The sequence below is a fragment of the Copadichromis virginalis genome, linkage group LG15 (genome assembly GCF_057382275.1).
Source record: "Copadichromis virginalis isolate Kocher_CV1m ecotype Utaka linkage group LG15, C_Virginalis_male_GT1.1, whole genome shotgun sequence".
Lineage (NCBI taxonomy): Eukaryota > Metazoa > Chordata > Actinopteri > Cichliformes > Cichlidae > Copadichromis > Copadichromis virginalis.
The window spans coordinates 13708768-13726677 of NC_140632.1; the positions used below are offsets into that span (position 1 = coordinate 13708768).

The 17910-nt window shown below is 39.5% G+C and overlaps 1 protein-coding gene across 1 annotated transcript in view; it reads right to left on the reverse strand.

The window, feature by feature from the left end:
* The window catches only part of LOC146692087 (NAD(P)H oxidoreductase RTN4IP1, mitochondrial-like), an 8828-nt gene extending 882 nt beyond the window's left edge, over nucleotides 1-7946 (reverse strand). Inside the window, exons 1-8 of the mRNA XM_085432028.1 lie at nucleotides 7319-7946; nucleotides 7085-7236; nucleotides 4911-4979; nucleotides 4320-4444; nucleotides 3832-3880; nucleotides 3573-3709; nucleotides 2880-3063; nucleotides 1012-1107 (exon numbers count right to left, since the gene is read on the reverse strand). Coding sequence (XP_085288154.1) covers nucleotides 1012-1107; nucleotides 2880-3063; nucleotides 3573-3709; nucleotides 3832-3880; nucleotides 4320-4444; nucleotides 4911-4979; nucleotides 7085-7236; nucleotides 7319-7616 — 1110 coding nt within the window. The 5' untranslated portion in view covers nucleotides 7617-7946. The remainder of the gene's footprint in view (nucleotides 1-1011; nucleotides 1108-2879; nucleotides 3064-3572; nucleotides 3710-3831; nucleotides 3881-4319; nucleotides 4445-4910; nucleotides 4980-7084; nucleotides 7237-7318) is intronic.
* Between the last annotated feature and the right edge of the window lie 9964 nt (nucleotides 7947-17910).

A 17910-nucleotide genomic window follows, 5' to 3' on the forward strand; every position in this document is an offset into this window, starting at 1 on the left:
ATTGATTATGAAAATTAGTTTTGGCTTTTGTTTTAATGGCGCTTAAAAAAAAAAACCCCATCAGAATAAGTATTGACAGTCTGTCATGAATGTGGCAGCTTGTGCAAATCCGACTCGTGAGGTAAGCACCATGCATTAAGAGCAGCAAACCAGACAAAATGAGTAACTGTCCAAACTTAACAGCACTGGAACCATTTCCACTTTCACATCTTAGTGAAGAGGCTTTTTTGCAAGTCACAAAGCACTGCAAATTACAGTGATCCCATAATCAAACCCATTATCAAAAAAGTTTAGTCTAGCAAATAACCACAAACTCCTAATGCTACAACATCGCTGCTTTCATAGTTGCAAGAGTGAAAACGTGAGGGAGGGGTTTAGAATGTGATGAGGCTGGACAATCCTGTGCTAGTCCCAGAACACAAGCAGCCAGGCTTGTTATTGTGGTCACCATCTTTTGTCTTTAACAATGAATGGGGAGGGCAGTCGCGTCACTGGAAACCATCCACACTTCTGACTGCAAATAGGACAGAGAGAGCAGAGAGATCGTGCGTGTATGTTTTGTGAGGAGGGGTGGTGGGGCACCGGAGGTCATAGATTCCCGCCACTGGCCTGAGTTTGCTGCTTGCTGTAAGCCCCAGCACAAAAGGACAGAGGTCCCACACGCTTTTGCGAATGGCTGCTCAGCACTGTTTAAAAATCCATTCACCGTCTGATGGCGCCTGACTCAATCGCCCAGCAGCCAACCGTGCACAACACCAACCAACCAGCCAACCAGAATAGCAGGAATGTGATTCTGACTCCCTCACAAAGCCACATGGGAGCCTCGGATACAAACTCATAGGGAATCCATGGTATGTTCAGTATTCAGTGAGTTGCATGATCTCCATCTCTGCATAAATTCAACTCTCTGCCTGTGACGGATTTGCAAATTAGACATCACTCTAATTCTGTCAGTACAAATGGTCCTAAAAGGCAGGTGTGCATGATATGAATAATAAAGCCATATAGTACCTTCCCTGCATCTACCAGCTTGCTGACTTCATCCAGGGCAGGTCCATCTGGTGCATAAAATCCCCACCTATAGAAGACTCCGCTTGATAATAAATTCTAAGAAGAAAGCAAACGGGAGGCAGTAATTAGAAGTCAGGCTTGTCTGCATCTCATACACATGAGTAACCACACAGAGTTATCGGTTAGGAAAAAAGAGAAGGAAAATGTAGAAAAATGTACTTTAAAAAATTAAGACCTGGATCAGAACACCAAAAAAGACAACTAAGCTGACTAAAACACACATGGCAGTTACCCTGACTTACAGTAATTAGCACCATAAGGATTTAGGAGGAAGAAACCGCATTTTGTATGAGAGGACTAATTAGCACTAATTTCCTGATAAGTTTTCAATAAACTACTGAAGGTTACTAAAAATGTTAAAGCACCTAATTTAAACATTTATGTTTAGATTAATGATTTGGTTTTGTGAATTTTCAGACGCACTGTCATGAATAACTGATGATGAGATGAGCAGAAACAGGAATGTTGGATTATATTAGCAGTGTTATTGTTCACATCTAGTAATACAATTATCATTTATTAAATTGTTGTTCTTAAAAAATAATACATAACTTGAAAGCTAGTATTTAGTTTTACACACACGGACACAAACTGGACCTCTGACCATCACATATCGCATGAATCTGAGCTACGTTTCTTTGAGTGATGCAGGATTCTGAGCACAAATACTTTGGTTGATGGCATACTAGTTTATTAGGGCATCTAAATTAAACAGAGAAACCACTAATGGTTTGTTTCACTAAGATTTTTCCTGCTATATGTGAAAAAGACCAGGACTGCCAGCTATGAAAAAAGGTCTGTAAAAGGTGCTCCAAATGTCTAAATAAAATTAGTGGTGTAATAATTCATTTAAAACAACAAAACCAAACATAACCTTGCTTTATACTTGATAATATTGTGTTATTATGTAAAACTGCTCTGGTAAAACCACCCTGATTTGCTTGTTAAAAACCAGACAGTTCATGATTGTTCAGTGCAGCTCTAGTTTGACACTAGAGGGCTCAGTTGCACAGATAAAAATGGCAGGCTGTCCAGCGTTGGGCACCGAGGGTGTGACTGATGCAGCGGAGCCTCGCCAAAGTGACCAGCTGGCTGCTCCCATGGACAAAAGGCCTCGGAGGCTTGGCAAGAAACACACAAACAGTGGTATTTGCCGGGAGGGGGGGGAAATGGTTGGCCACAATCTGAACAAACACCAAATACTGCTGGTTCAGCAGCAAACACATGCACGCACGCACACACACACTGTCTCATCCATTCTAACGCTGCCAGCTGTGCTGTCACCAGTGCCTACCCTGCCCAGGACAAGTTCACTCAGTCCCTAGAGCACCCTGTCCACCCTGTCCTCGTCTGTTCGGTCATGATCTTCATGACATGAACACCAGCTATTAGGGAAACGCAACACCACAAACCTAACACGCATGCAGGGACTCAAAGTGTTAATGCTATTCCATCTTCACCTGCACACAGCACATACAAACAGAAGAAAAAATACAGGCAGTGCAAAAATTTACTGTGACGCTCAGTCAAGTCATCACTTGACTTTTCCCCCCTCCCTGTGTCACCTCAGCTCCAATCCATATAATCAACTGAATGGAAAAGAAATATCCATGTCTTCTTTCCATGCCACTGAGGATCAAGTATGACATTTCAATTTGGAAGCACTGGCAGGCCACACCCAGAATAATGCCTTAGTGAGAAAAACAAACCTCAGTCCGTGTTACAAAAATAAACAACCTCAGTGGAAGCTTTTTTTTTGTGTACATCCACTTTTGTTTGAATCAAAAGTCAGTTTTACTGGTGTTTACCTGAATGGCCTTGCTCTGCAGAGAGAAACCAGCATTCAATGTACCATCCAATAGGCCCATAGAGTCGGTGTTGAGAAGTAAAGGTGTTACCAGTGTGACGTATTTTGCACCAGACCAGGGCTTTAGCAGGCCCATCGCCCACTCCTCTGTGTCCCCACCCACGCCGTCAAAAACAACGTCAAACCTTGAGGTGGAAAAAAGAGGCAGACAATCTTGTAAACATCTTGCTGGAAATGTGGTAAAAAAACAAAACAAAATTTACTTTTTCAAAACAAATTATCCTATGTCAGTACACTATGCACTGTGCTGGTTTAGCCCCTTGCTGGAATTCTAAGAAACCAAACCAAGCACTACCAATTTTGTTTTAGGGGCAGGAAAATAAATGAACCATCATCCACTCAGACCTTAAACCGTGGTTTCCATGGAAACTAGAAAGCGAGTCAGGGAACAGGTGTGCCAAGCTGATAGGAATATGTTTACCACATTTGGGTGTTTAAAGGGCGAAACACACCAAATTTAGCAAATCTAGATGAGTCCTTTTTAATTAACACGTTCACTGGATTGGCACAGACTCTAATGATACTTCAGTAGACACCAGCATTGGGACCAGTGAGCAACATTTTGCTCCAGCGTTTCTTTAAACACAGTACAATCTAACCACACAAGTTTCAATGTATACACTGCAGCTCTTACTTCTCCATCATTTCTAGTTGTTCAACCACATCTCCTGCTGTGTAGTCCAGCACTTCATCAGCTCCCAGCCCTCTAACAAGACCCACAGCGTTCTGAGAGCAGGTGACCGTTACGTGGGCGCCCCAAGCCTTCAACAGCTGGTGAAACATAAAGGATAAAAAACAGGGAGTATGCACACAGCAAGAGATCTTACTTTGTCAGGGTTTAAAAGGCATAAATATAGATACAGGCATAGCCAAACGAAGACACTCTGTCTTACCTGAATAGCAAATGTTCCAACACCTCCTGATCCTCCAGTGATTAAAACTCTAGGAGGAGAAACCCCAGCAACAAGAGGGTCATTCAATTACTGTGTGACTCATTTATGCAAAGCTACGAAAAGAAGTGGAAGCCTCAGGGGGTACAAAGGGATTTGCAGGATTGGAAGCTATTACGTTAGCGGGTTAGGTTAAATGTTTTGACGTTTGCAGGTTAAATGCGTTATTTTAAAACTCTTGTTGCCAATTAAAATGAAATGAAAGTGTTGAAACGGGTTTCGTTACATTCTGAGTCGACATGACTGGACTGATTTCTCAACAAGGAAAGAGCATATTCAATTCTCCAAGTCACAAACGAAAGACATTATTAAATCTTTTATAGCATTCAGGGGCTTAACACTTTTTTAATGTTTTTTTTTTAATAAGTATACATGGCAACAGGGTGAAATGAGCTCAACATAAAATTATTTTGGATCAGGCTGATTCTTGCCTTTTATTTGAAGAACTGTCTCTGCAAAGACCACCTCCATTGACAAGTGCAGACAGAGAAGTGTTGGCTACATAAGGAATGGATGCCGCCTCTATGTGGCTCAGTACTTTTGGCTTATGGGAAACCTGCAAAAATCAGCCACACAGAGAGTGTTAACAATGTTAGAATTGCATTCACTTGTAAACAATATTTTACATTTATAAACTTTGAGGCTGTGTCTAATCAGCACAGCTACTGTGAGGGCAGACAGCCAGAGTCGGAGAATAAATGAAGTTCAATGCAGCAAGAAAACACAGGGCAATTTGTATGTCCCTTTAATTGGTGCCACCGCAGCTACAGCTAACAAACAAACTTAATCCTAATTACATTTTACAGTGAAGGATTACTAAACAGGGTTCGCTTCTTCCGAACTTTTGTTTAATGTATTTTACAGTTTAAATAAGGGTTCTCAATGAACTTTTTCCATTAGTTTAAAAACAAACTGACAATAAAATTACTTTAATCTCAGTCTTTGTGTAGACACTCGTTAAATTATTCACAGTTAATTCTGAAAATGCACCGCCATCCAACTGCTGCACAGACTCTGCTCACCTCGTACTCTGTTAGAGTCACATATTCAGCCAGGCTGCCTTGTTTCCAAGGGGGAACAGCAGCCCACACCTGAAGACAAATATGACATTTAACATGCAGAACACAACTTAAATTAACCACCTACTCTCACTCTCTGAATCTGGTTAATCAGCTATTAGGGTCTCACACAACTGCTCCTGTCCTTTCTCATCATTAGACGTTTCCAAAGATATTTTTATACTGGTGAAATACAATTACTAGAATAGTGCATGTGGAAAATTTTACTGCTGTATTGTTCAGTGATTTAATTACATTCACTTTAAGCCAGATTTGCATAATTGCATTTCTCTCTGCAGGAAGACAGTAATGTAGATATGTGGGAGACAGCAGGGTCTCAAATTATGAGTCACACTGACTGGGAGACCAAGCAGAAAGCACTTGATCTTTTCAACAAGAAAATGTCTCTGAATGACTTAACTATGGAGGTGCATGTAAGTGGGCTAAGCAATATAACCATATTTAACTTTAGAAAAATTGTGTAACATCAGCAAATTTGCCTTCGCATTTTTAATATGGTATTTATCACTTCACATAAAATCAAGGGTGCCCAGTCTTTATGACTTTGACCCTCAGTCCATATGTCTATGAATATCGTGACTATATTATTATGCAAATAATATATTATAAATGTACAAGAACAAACAAAGCATTTTGCTTGCTTTGTGCACTTTCTTTTACAGTCATCTACTCAATTTCAAATTGCATTTGAATCTGACAAAATATTAAAAAGATCATCCTGTCTAGTTATTTTTCAGGTTGTCAGTTGATCACTAATAGACACTTATTGGCTACTTTGCATGGTACACCAGATCAATTGCTTGTTAAAGCATATAGCTAATCAGGCAGACATATGGTCCATGGGAGCAGCATATCAGTGCATTTATGCATGTAGACATGGTCAAGACAACCTGATGAAGTTCCCCATCAGAACGAGGAGGAAAGGATAATTTAATGGACTTTGGATATGACCTGGTTGTTGATGCCAGATGAACTGGTCTAAGCATTTCAGACACAAATTATCTATTGGGATTTTCCCCACTCAACCATCTCTTGGGTATACAAAGAATTGACTGAAAAAGAGACATTTTTCAGTGAGCATCAGTTCTCTGGTCAAAACGTCCCTATTGATGTCAAAGAATGGCCAGACTGGTTAAAACTGATAGGAAGGCAAAAGTAACTCAAATCACCACTTGTTACAACCAAGGAATCCAGAGGAGCATCTCTGAATGTGCAATATAATGAACCTTGATGCAAGTCAGCTACAGCAGCAGTGGAAGACCACACCAGTTGCCATTAGATTAGAAAAAGGTTGCCTGGTCAGACAAGTCTAGATTTCTACTGTGGCATTCAGATTGTAGGGTCAGAATTTGGTGAAAAGAAGATAAATGCATGTATGCATCATGCCTTGTATCAAATGTTCAGGCTGGTGGTGGTGGTATAATGGTGTGGGGGATATTTTCTTGGCACACTTGGACCCCTTAGTACCAACCGAGCATCATTTAAATGTCACAGCCTGTCTGAGTATTGTTGCTGACCATGCTGATCCCTCCCAGCAGGATAACACCATGTCAGAAAGCTCACATCAAACTGGTTTCTTGAAAAGGACAAGTGTTCTTAAATGCCCTACAATCCAATAGTGAACTTTTGGGACGTGGTGGAACGGGAGATTCACATCATGAATGTGCAGTTGACAAATCTGCAACAACTGTCCAAGTCAATATGGACCAAAATCTTCAAGAAATGTTTCCATCACCTTTTTGAATTTATGCCACAAAGAATGAAGGTAGTGAAGGTAGAATGAAGCAACAAAATAGCAACTAATAAAGTATCTGATATTACGAAGTCACTTTTTAAGTGCACATGTACAACTTAATGCATTCCAAATGAATAGAAGAGGCACTAGAGTACAATATGAGAATATGGTAAATTTTCACTAACAATCTGAGAAAGCTTGTAGCTGCTGCTGATGTTGTAATAGAATGTGTTTAGATGTGTTTCTAATATTCCTTAAGAGGATGTCAATAAAGAGCACTAAACACTAACTTTAACATCAATGCAATGAATGCAGCTATAATATTATTGTCACTAATTTCCAGTACATCTTTTAAAAGACGATTGTGCAATGCAGAACCTACCTCATCTCCCAGGGCAAAATGGGTAACCCCAGATCCACAGTCCACTACTACACCAGACAAATCACGACCAAGAATGAGAGGAAACTCAGTGTCATTGTCCATCACAGATAATGGATCTCTTCTTAACTTCAGCAGTTTAGCCCCATAGCCACCTGAAATTGAGAATTTTCTTGGCTTATTGATGTAAGTTATTCGTTTCTTTGTTAATTATTAATTTGAGTTAGCAGCACTTACCCCTCATAGCTACATCAAGGGGGTTGAGACTAACTGCATGGACCTTAATCATCACCTCAGTGGCAGAACTAATCGTGGGAACGGTGGTCTCTTCTGTGTACTTCAGAACACCATTACTGCCATACTGATCAATGATCCATGCTGACATGCAGCCCTGCAGCCTTGGAGATGAACTGCTCATATTTCTTGTGAGACACACTCTGCACCCTGTCCTGGCTAATGTTTTAATGGATCCTGCTGCTGTCGCATTGAATAAACACAGAAGCCTGGTTGATGTCATAGCTCTGGCAGAAGCCATTCTAGTCGCCTTCCAGCTCACTGCTACTACAAGGTCAGGTTTCGATACAACATGACATTTAGGAGACTTCTCACCAAGCTACGTAGCTACACAGCTAGCATTAGCATGTCGAAGTTATCGCCGATCAAAACAAATGTGTAAAAGTGCAAAACGAATCAAATAATCAAGCGATAGCACATTCGTGCACTATTTTTATGTAACAGAAGTCTCAAAGAGCAACAGCTGTTACAATAATGAACAGATAACACACATCTCAGCAGCTGGGTACATAACAACATTACCAAATAAGCTAACCTCTGAACTCACAACGGCAGCCAATCAGTTTCCAGAACATCATGGCCACGTGACTGTCGCGCATTGCATGCCGGAAACTCGTGGCAAAACAATCCAAGTACTGCATCAAATGCAAGCATTTGCAGCACCGCAAAACGTTCTTTCTCCGGTTCCAATACCTTCTTGCTTTTTCTTTGCCCCCCAAAAAAGGTATGAAAGCACTGAATAGACGCTGACGTAATTTTTAACTTATTCAGTTAAATGTTTTCATAAACGTTTTCTTACTAATATAAAACAAGCATTTTATTAATTAATTAATTAATTAATTGAATACTAATTAATTAATTAGTATTCATTAAAGTTTGAACTGCAGCTTGATATTAGTACCATTTGTTTATCTCTTCATCATAGTTCCTAGAAAAAACAGCAGTAAACTAAAGGCTACTGGGCTTTTCAGTGTACTAGACTCCTATTATGTAATTTAACAATTCGTCTTTTTATGATGTATCGGGCACATTTAATTGTCTTTTGATTGTTTCTAAGCTACCTCTTGGCATGTTTTGGGTAGATTGATAGATTACCAGTTATCTATGTACGAAAAACACCCTTGTGCACAATGCACAATAATTATGTAATACTTATTTTGCTAATTTGAACAGGTAAACGGGGAAACTAATAAAATGCTCAAGACATAAACCACAAAGATCAGAGCCACCAATATATAAGTGGGTTACACTTTTGTCTAAAAAGCAAAAGGAAGAGGCACAAATCCCTCTTAGTTTGCATCTGTGAGTTTGGCGTAAACATTCCACCATGCGGAGCTACCTACTGTGGACACCTCTGGTAAATAAAGGAACAACTGAATGTGGCTTTATTAGTCAAAAGATCAGAACTTGAACTAAAAACGTTCCAGCACCTGTGACAGAACTAAACACTGAACCAGAGTATAGTCACTTTGCAAGAAATTATTTAAATATCAAATTAACTGCTACAGCACTGTTGCTGTTGTTTAGAAAAGTAGGCTGTAAGGTCCTTACCAGTTATATCCCTTTCTCTGTAATAAGAGTTGTCAACAAAGAATGAAGTCACAGTTTTGTGCTTTGCTTAATTGTGTGCAACAGTTGATGCTACACTGTGCATTATGATAATAATAATAAACTCAGAAAAAAGACTACAAACACCCTTACTTGTTTTCTCAAGCTTGGATTACATTTCTTCCTGATGAGTCTCATTAATAGCTCATTAATAACAGGCAGGAGGTTAGTGCAAACCACAGCGAGATGGGAGAGTGGGAATTACCTATTATTTTAAGCAGTTATGGATGTATTGACTACAATAGTCTAATGATGACATGGCCTGGTTGTTAAATCATATTAAATATATATATATATATACTGGCTACGGATACCGACTACGGAACGGAGCAGTTGTCAGCCACCTCCTGTACATGGATGACATCAAGCTGTATGCCAAGAGTGAACGAGACATCGATTCACTGATCCACACTACCAGGCTATACAGCAATGACATTGGAATGTCGTTCGGACTGGAGAAGTGTAGTCGGATGGTAACAAAGAGAGGGAAGGTAGTCAGAACTGAGGGGATTGAACTACCAGAAGGCAACATTGCAGACATAGAGGACAGTTACAAGTACTTGGGGATCCCGCAGGCGAATGGGAACCATGAAGAGGCCGCTAGAAAAGCTGCAACCACCAAGTACCTGCAGAGGGTCAGGCAAGTCCTGAGGAGTCAGCTGAATGGTAAGAACAAGATCCGGGCCATCAACACGTACGCCCTGCCCGTGATCAGGTACCCTGCTGGGGTAATAGGCTGGCCAAAGGAGGAGATAGAAGCCACTGACATAAAGACAAGAAAGCTCCTTACCATGCATGGAGGGTTTCACCCCAAGTCCAGCACCCTGAGGCTGTACGCTAAGCGGAAGGAAGGGGGCCGGGGACTGGTGAGTGTCAGCACCACAGTCCAGGATGAGACAGCGAACATCCAAGAATACATTGGGAAGATGGCCCCAACTGACCGAGTGCTCAGTGAATACCTCAGGCAGCAGAAACCCAAGAAAGAGGAGGGAGACGAGGAACCATCATGGAAGGACAGGCCCCTGCACGGTATGTACCACCGGCAGATAGAGGAGGTGGCTGATATCCAGAAATCCTACCAGTGGCTGGACAAAGCTGGACTGAAAGACAGCACAGAGGCACTAATCATGGCAGCACAAGAACAAGCTCTCAGCACAAGATCCATAGAGGCTGGGGTCTATCACACCAGGCAAGACCCCAGGTGCAGGCTGTGTAAAGATGCCCCAGAGACAATCCAGCACATAACAGCAGGGTGCAAGATGCTAGCAGGCAAGGCATACATGGAACGCCATAACCAAGTGGCCGGCATAGTGTACAGGAACATCTGTGCCGAGTATAACCTGGAAGTCCCGAGGTCAAAATGGGAGATGCCCCCAAGGGTGGTGGAGAATGACCGAGCTAAGATCCTGTGGGACTTCCAGATACAGACGGACAAAATGGTGGTGGCTAACCAACCGGACATAGTGGTGGTAGACAAACAGAAGAAGACGGCCGTAGTGATGGATGTAGCGGTTCCGAATGACAGCAATATCAGGAAGAAGGAACACGAGAAGCTGGAGAAATACCAAGGGCTCAGAGAAGAGCTCGAGAGGATGTGGAGGGTGAAGGTAACGGTGGTCCCCGTGGTAATCGGAGCACTAGGTGCGGTGACTCCCAAGCTAGGCGAGTGGCTCCAGCAGATCCCGGGAACAACATCGGAGATCTCTGTCCAGAAGAGCGCAGTCCTGGGAACAGCTAAGATACTGCGCAGGACCCTCAAGCTCCCAGGCCTCTGGTAGAGGACCCGAGCTTGAAGGATAAACCGCCCGCAGGGGCGTGCTGGGTGTTATATATATATATATATATATATATATATATATATATATATATATATATATATACACATTATTAAGTATTATCAACCAGTTTTGATGGCACTTACAGCATTTATTGTCCTATACACAGCAGAAATGGCAGCAAAAATGGGAAGAAAGAGCTAAAATGCATTAGCTACAAAACCAAAAACCCATCAAATAGCAATAATAGCCTCTTATCATAAAAATGCAAGTGTACATGAAAAAATTATAACCTAATATACTTGAGAGGCCCACTCGACACTGAAGTGATTGTTGAGTGCTCCATCAGCTTGAGCCAAATGGGTGGAATACATGCCAGTGTAGAGGCCTAATGGAGAGCACACGCATCGATGTTGGAAACATAAAGCAAATGGGTAGAAGAGATTATCTGTTTATTCTTCAACGGCACACATGGGGGTATACTCTGGTTTGTTATGATGTTCAACAATCAGTTAGATTGATTACTTTCTTGTTCTGTAATTGCCTCTTTGGAGACCAACTATTATTTTTTCCGTTACATATTCTGATAGCACACTGGTTAGGTTTAGGGTTAGGGTCTAACAGGGTTACAGCAAATAGGCTGCCTTGCTTTTTACCATCAAGCTTCACTGTTTCTGCATCTGGGTTTCAAACTAAGTCCCCTCATAAGGCACTGAAAAATAAAACAACAAAGTAGCTTCGTCAACTCGTGCTGTCTTCGTAACAGGCTGATGAAATGAATAGATAAAACAGATCACACTGCTCATGCAAGTGACACAAGCTGCAAAAATAATCAATGTTCCAGAAAGCGATGGGAGAGAGGTGAGAAAAGAAAGAACGAGGGCCTGTGGCTGTGCGATCATGATTCAGCATGAAACCAGGCAACAAACAGCACTGTCATTATGATCACAGCTCCCAGGGGAAAGAGGACACAGTGGAAATTGGGTGCTTTGTCTATGTTGGCTCATTATAGAGGGTCTGTCTAATGAATTATACTTTTGGCTGCTGCTCAAAAAAAAACTTCAAATCTGTGTTAGCGCAAGTAGAGGGTGCAATCTTTCATCTTCACAGAAACAATCACTGCTTAATTTTTGTTTCTTATGGGATGAACTACCTAAGACAAGTGTTTGCTCAGGCTTTGAGAAGGATCTGCTTTAAATTTGCATTTTCAGGAGGGTCATTCTTTCACAGAACCTCTGAGTGTAGCTTTTCTAGGCCTCCTTTCTATATTGGGACATGTGGCCTAAATCACATGGTTGCTCTAAAAATTATTGCTTTGCTCTAATTTAATATAGTGATAGTTTAATTTTTAAACTAACAACACATCAACCCTATCTTTAGGTCATCTGTCTACCCGAGAAGTAGCTGTATAAGGTATGTATCTGTTTTTCTCTTTTTAAACTGCATCCCAGAGTCAGATAAATTAGCCTGCAGACAGACTTCCCGATACTTGGCAAAACACAACTAAACAGTGAGCCCGTGGTTAGTTTGGGCATTAACGGCCCCTCGTTACTTGGATAGCGATCACACAAGCCTTATTCATTACCTGACAAACCAGCTCCGTCTGAGACACAACAGAGAAGGAAAAGAGGCCTGTGCACTTGCTGAGGTCTGAGATTATTTATAGAATGAACGACTGGATTCTCTCCTTGGTATCTGCTGCTTTTTTTTCTCAATAGGCCAGACATTAACGTTGTTGTAGAGGAAGCTAAATGTTATGCATACATTAAGCTTCTTTATCGTCCGTCCTAAATCTAGATCTAAGATCATCTTAATTGTACCAAATTAAATGAATTTTTATTTTCTGCCAGGTATAGAGTAACTTTTGTTGCAATGTTTACAGAAGTATTTGTGCTGTGTTTGATGAGCTTGACCACATGTTCACTCAAGGGATCTCCCTTTTTTATGACCACTCTAGAGACCAAATTATGTGCAAGTTGACTGGGTTTTCCAGTTCATGTATCCATCTGAGTCACATCAGTGATGTGATGTATTCACCAAGGGGCCTGGACAACACACAGGGCAAACACACCTAAAGCCTGAAAGCTTGTTATCCTGTTTTAGGAATCCTGTACTCACATGAGTCTCACTGAAAGAAATGGAGTTAAGTGTAATCAGGAGACATGCTTTGAAAAAAAAAACAAAAAAACAGAATGAAAATCTCATGCAAGGCTCCAAAATCAACCCTCTAATGCTAAGTGTATCAAATTCATTACATGAGGTTTTGAGACCATTTAAACCTAACCCATGCAAATGTTTTTGTTTAAGCTAAACTGGCTGTGAGCAATAAATTGCACAAAAATGCAGAATGTTGCAAGAATTATACAAATTGTTGTTTATATATGCAAATGATATTTGCCTTCTTTATTTTAATCGGTTATAAGGTTCAATAAACACACATAAATTCTAGTTTCAAGAAATCGGAATTTTCTGACAATTATTTCATGGTTCCAGCGTTTCAGCCTAAGATTTGCACACTGTATTTTCACACATACAAATTAAGCATATATACATATACATATTGCACACAGTAATCCAAGGGTTTATGTTTTTACTACTATTAATTAACGAAAAATGACAATGAGGGCTCTAATGTCTATCTCACAGTAATCATGACACAGAGGATATGAGATGCATATCAACATATGCATATTCAAGTGCTGTTCACTGATATAGAACCCCTAAAGTACTTTTATTCTGACCTTGGATGATAACTCCGTATCAAAGTGAAGAGATGGTATTAACAAGCTCCTGTTAGCTGTAACAACCAAAGATGAAGGCTGTCTCCCTCTTGACAGAGTTATGTGTCGGGGGCTAATCATATCTGTATATAACTACATAACTACATCTGCCAACTTGACAGTTTTTTGTTTCCTTTTTTGAAACATCTAGCATTCTCTGTGCCTGCAAAGTAACAGTGTAACTGTTAAAGGCACAAAGGTTTTAGAGGTTTGTATCAACTGCAGTATTTGGTGTCAGTTTGACAGTTTGCTTGTAGACATATTTTGTTTATGAATAATTTACAGAGGAGAGTGGATGCTCTAAAATCATAGCTCACAGCCTATTTTTCCCCAGGCAGATAGCATGTGGAGTGTTATTGATTTACAATTACTGCTATTGTTGTTTCCTATATAACTAACAGTATTTAAATGCAATAGTTTATCCTCGAGCAATTAACATTGAAAGATTGATTCCAGAGAGCCAAAGAAGATTGGTTGATATGCATCAGAGCATAAACATTTACTAATATATATTTTCTGTTGTTGCTTTTTAGGCTCTTACACATGAACCAAATCAGTGGCATAGGAAACGTAATGTGCTCTGTTGTCCATCTTATAGATAACATCTTATCTTCAGTCTTCCTCTATGCTCCAAGGACAGTGTTGAGAAAGTAATACAATGTTTATTCTGTTTATCCGGTGCATTAGGAAGAACTATGCCATATGTTGATGTCAGAGTAAATTGCTGTTAATTTAAATCACCAGTGGATACAGCAAAACAACAAAGCAAATACACTTTTAGATACCTGCATGTGGACACGCACACACAGTGTTAGACATCCAGCTTAAACCCACATGATGTCCTGCCCATTTCACTAAAGCTAAACCCAAATTTCATTCTGATTATTAGATCTAAAACCACATTTAACCAGTTTACTTCATTTCAGAACTAATGGCCATCCAACCAACTTAATTCAGACTGTGCACAGTCTGAAATGGAGAGGTCATAAAAGTGAGCAGAGCACACACACTTTTTTTTGTACTTTTATTTATATTTGCATAATTAATAACCACTAGAACATAAACAACCACTTATACAACATTCTACTGTAAGCTGTGTGATCTGTTATATTTCTGCTTTTGTTCTCTCTAAGGATACAAAAAGAAGCCCATCCAATAAATTTAGTAAATGCCAATGGCTTCTTCTTGGCAGAGACTTTCTTATTACATCCATGTCATCTCTACACCCTCAGCCTCTATTTAAGGACATTACCCAGACTCTAAAGGTAAACACAAGTCTTTCTCCATTCACAAGCACGAACAGCATTTCTTTGGTTTATAACTAACTGGAAGGCTCCCTTCTCAGAATACTCAATAGCATAACCAAGTTCACTTATGTGACTGGAAAAAACATTCACACATAACACACACAATATAAAAATATGAAGCCACACTTAATGAATTCATATAGTTTAACACATACACCTGAATCGGGGTGGGGCGATCGTGGCTCAAGAGTTGGCAGCTCCGACAGTCTCGGTCGTTGTGTCCTTGGGCAAAACACTTCACCTGTTGCCTACTGGTGGTGGTCAGAGGGCCCGGTGGCGCCAGTGTCCGGCAGCCTCGCCTCTGTCAGTGCGCCCCAGGGCAGCTGTGGCTACAATGTAGCTTGGCATCACCAGTGTATGAATGGGTAGATGACTGAATGTAGTGTAAAGCACTTTGGGGTCCATAGGGACTAAGTAAAGTGCAACAAAATACAGGCCATTTTACCAAAGATGCTAACTAAGAGCACCCCGAAGAAATTATATCTTGGTTATTTAAAACTTACAACAATGAAAATGTAAAAACAACATTTTGCTAAGTTACATGTTATCTTGAGAAAACTAACATCACAGTTACCAGTTAATGGTGCTAAGCAAAGCTAACATAAAAGTGGCTTCATTTTTATATTCATATTTATTTATATCTTGTCATCGCTCTCTGAGAAATTAAAAGTAGGAGTAAGATGTTTCTAAAAAGACTTTTTCGAAAGAGATCCTATGTTTGTTTGTTTTTTTGTTTGTTTATTCTTTATTTTTTGTTCTAATTTGCAGTAAATATGTAAGTCAATGAAAAAAAAATACACAATGTTATTTTTTGGTATGAATTTGTAGATAGAATGTCTATGATGTCTATGCATTACAAATATGTCTATTGTGTATTAATATATGCTAATAAACACATCTTCTCCAGTATTAATAACAGTCAAAACTGTAGTAATATAAAATGTAACAATTTAATTTTAATAATATGTACTCGCTAAAAATGTACGATTTTCAAAAACTTGCTATTTAGACAAAAGACTGAAATATACATGTCACACCTGGCCATAAGTAAAAAGCACACTGCTAATATAATTACATAATTTATTTATCTTTGATTTACGCTCATGTTTTTTTTCCACACCATATGTTATACAAAATCACGAGACTCATCATTTTTGTCATCACTGTATTGAATTGTTGTTCTCCACTGTACATGTCACACTTAATACAATGTTCCAGGTTTTAAAACGGCTCTGAAATTATTATATTATATTATCTAAATTTGCGTTTTGCAACCCTGAATTCTGTAACAGATTTGTTAGATCCATACATCACTGGTGACCAATCAGTTCAGTGTATTATAGCTGGATATTTTGATGTTAGTATCAATAACTATTCTTCACATGATGGTAATTTTCAATCCAAGCATCAATCCGGCAGGTCTCACTAAACTTCCCACTAAACTACTGAACTGTCGTTATGTTACAGCTCCAGACCCAAACATCAGCACTTGCTGCTTCAGGCTTCTAACACTTTTCTATCTTATATTACTAAACAGCTTTCTTTCTCACTTTTCTACTTGTGTTTCATTTCAACAAAAGTAATTTTTTTAGTTTATGTCACATCTGTAGACCTTTGTGATGGCCATTCAGTATATTGAAGTGCTTCTATAATCCCAGTTCTAAACAAATTAATCTTTAGAATAGATGGACATTATTTTTTTTGTTTCCTAAGTTAATTTCAGCCCTATTAGGTGTTTGTTATTTTTCTTGCAGGTAGTGTGAGCTATTAGGAAATAACCTCAGTTTACAAATTGTTTATGTTTTTATGTTTTCTTGTAGGGATTAAGCGTAATCTGGACAGTTCTATTAGAATGGAACACTGCACTTACACAAATAAAACTAAACTTTTGGCTCAGCCCACAGTGTCTCGCACCTAATTGGGAAGCCATCTGAAAATGAACCACATTCATTATACAAATGTCAGTGCCTGCTGGTGGAGTGTAGGAAGAAGAGAGAGCTGGGAGGAGGTGTGGAGGGGCTGCGAATCAAGCTGACAGTCTGCTAATGAGATATCATCAAGAAAAAAGGTTCCTCGGTCCACTTAAGAGGCACAGTTTTACATAGCAATTGGGTGTATAATACAACACACAAGAAATTAGTGTGTTATCGTGCAGATTTTTGGAATTATAAAACATTTCCATCCCCACATGTTCCCTCACCATGCGTTCCTGTCAAAGATGTTCAGCTTCCTGCCTTTGTTAAAAGAAGTCCACACGAGCACTTGAACAAAATGCTCTTTTGCCATTAAAATCACAAATGTTTAAGGTTTACATGCTGTGGATGAGATATAGTTGTGTTAGCAGAAGGTGAGGGCATTTCTAATGTTTATTTAAGTTTTGAAAAAAAAGAATACATCTATCAGGAAAAATATTTTACTCATTATAGAAACAACAAATTGTGGTATGGCAGGATTGGTTCTTGGCAGATGACTTTCTTAGTCCTGCAAGTCACAGTTAATTAAGCTTTGGAGTGCTGTGGGTAGATTTTGTGACATTTGGTTCTCTCCACTTATTTTTTTTTTTTTAATTTTTTTCTTTTCTAGACTATGCTTAGCTAACCAACATGATATTTAATATGCAAGCCTGTGATGTCATATGAAATGAACAAGGCAAAACAACACAATGAAAAAGCATTATTAAAAGCCTTAACCCCTCCACCCCCTTTTGTATTAGTTTGCTGCTAAAAGTAGGAAATTTTTAAAAAAAAACAAAAAAAACAAGACCTTATTTATCTAAGAAATAAGATCCTGGAAAATTAACGCCATCACTTTCGCCAACAGCAGCATGGTCAGCAGATCTACTGTCAAAATTTCCAGTTGGCCTCACAAATTGTGGCTGTGGAATTGATTTCCTTTGCTTCCTGTGCCAGGGAGGTGACTCACTCCAAATATGACACAGTGTAGACACACAACAATGAAGCTAAACAGAGATCAATACAAAAAAAAAGATGGACAGTATTTGGAACTATTTCTGTCTGTGTGAAACACACTAATCTAAATTTGTGACTGGATCTAAGGATTATCAC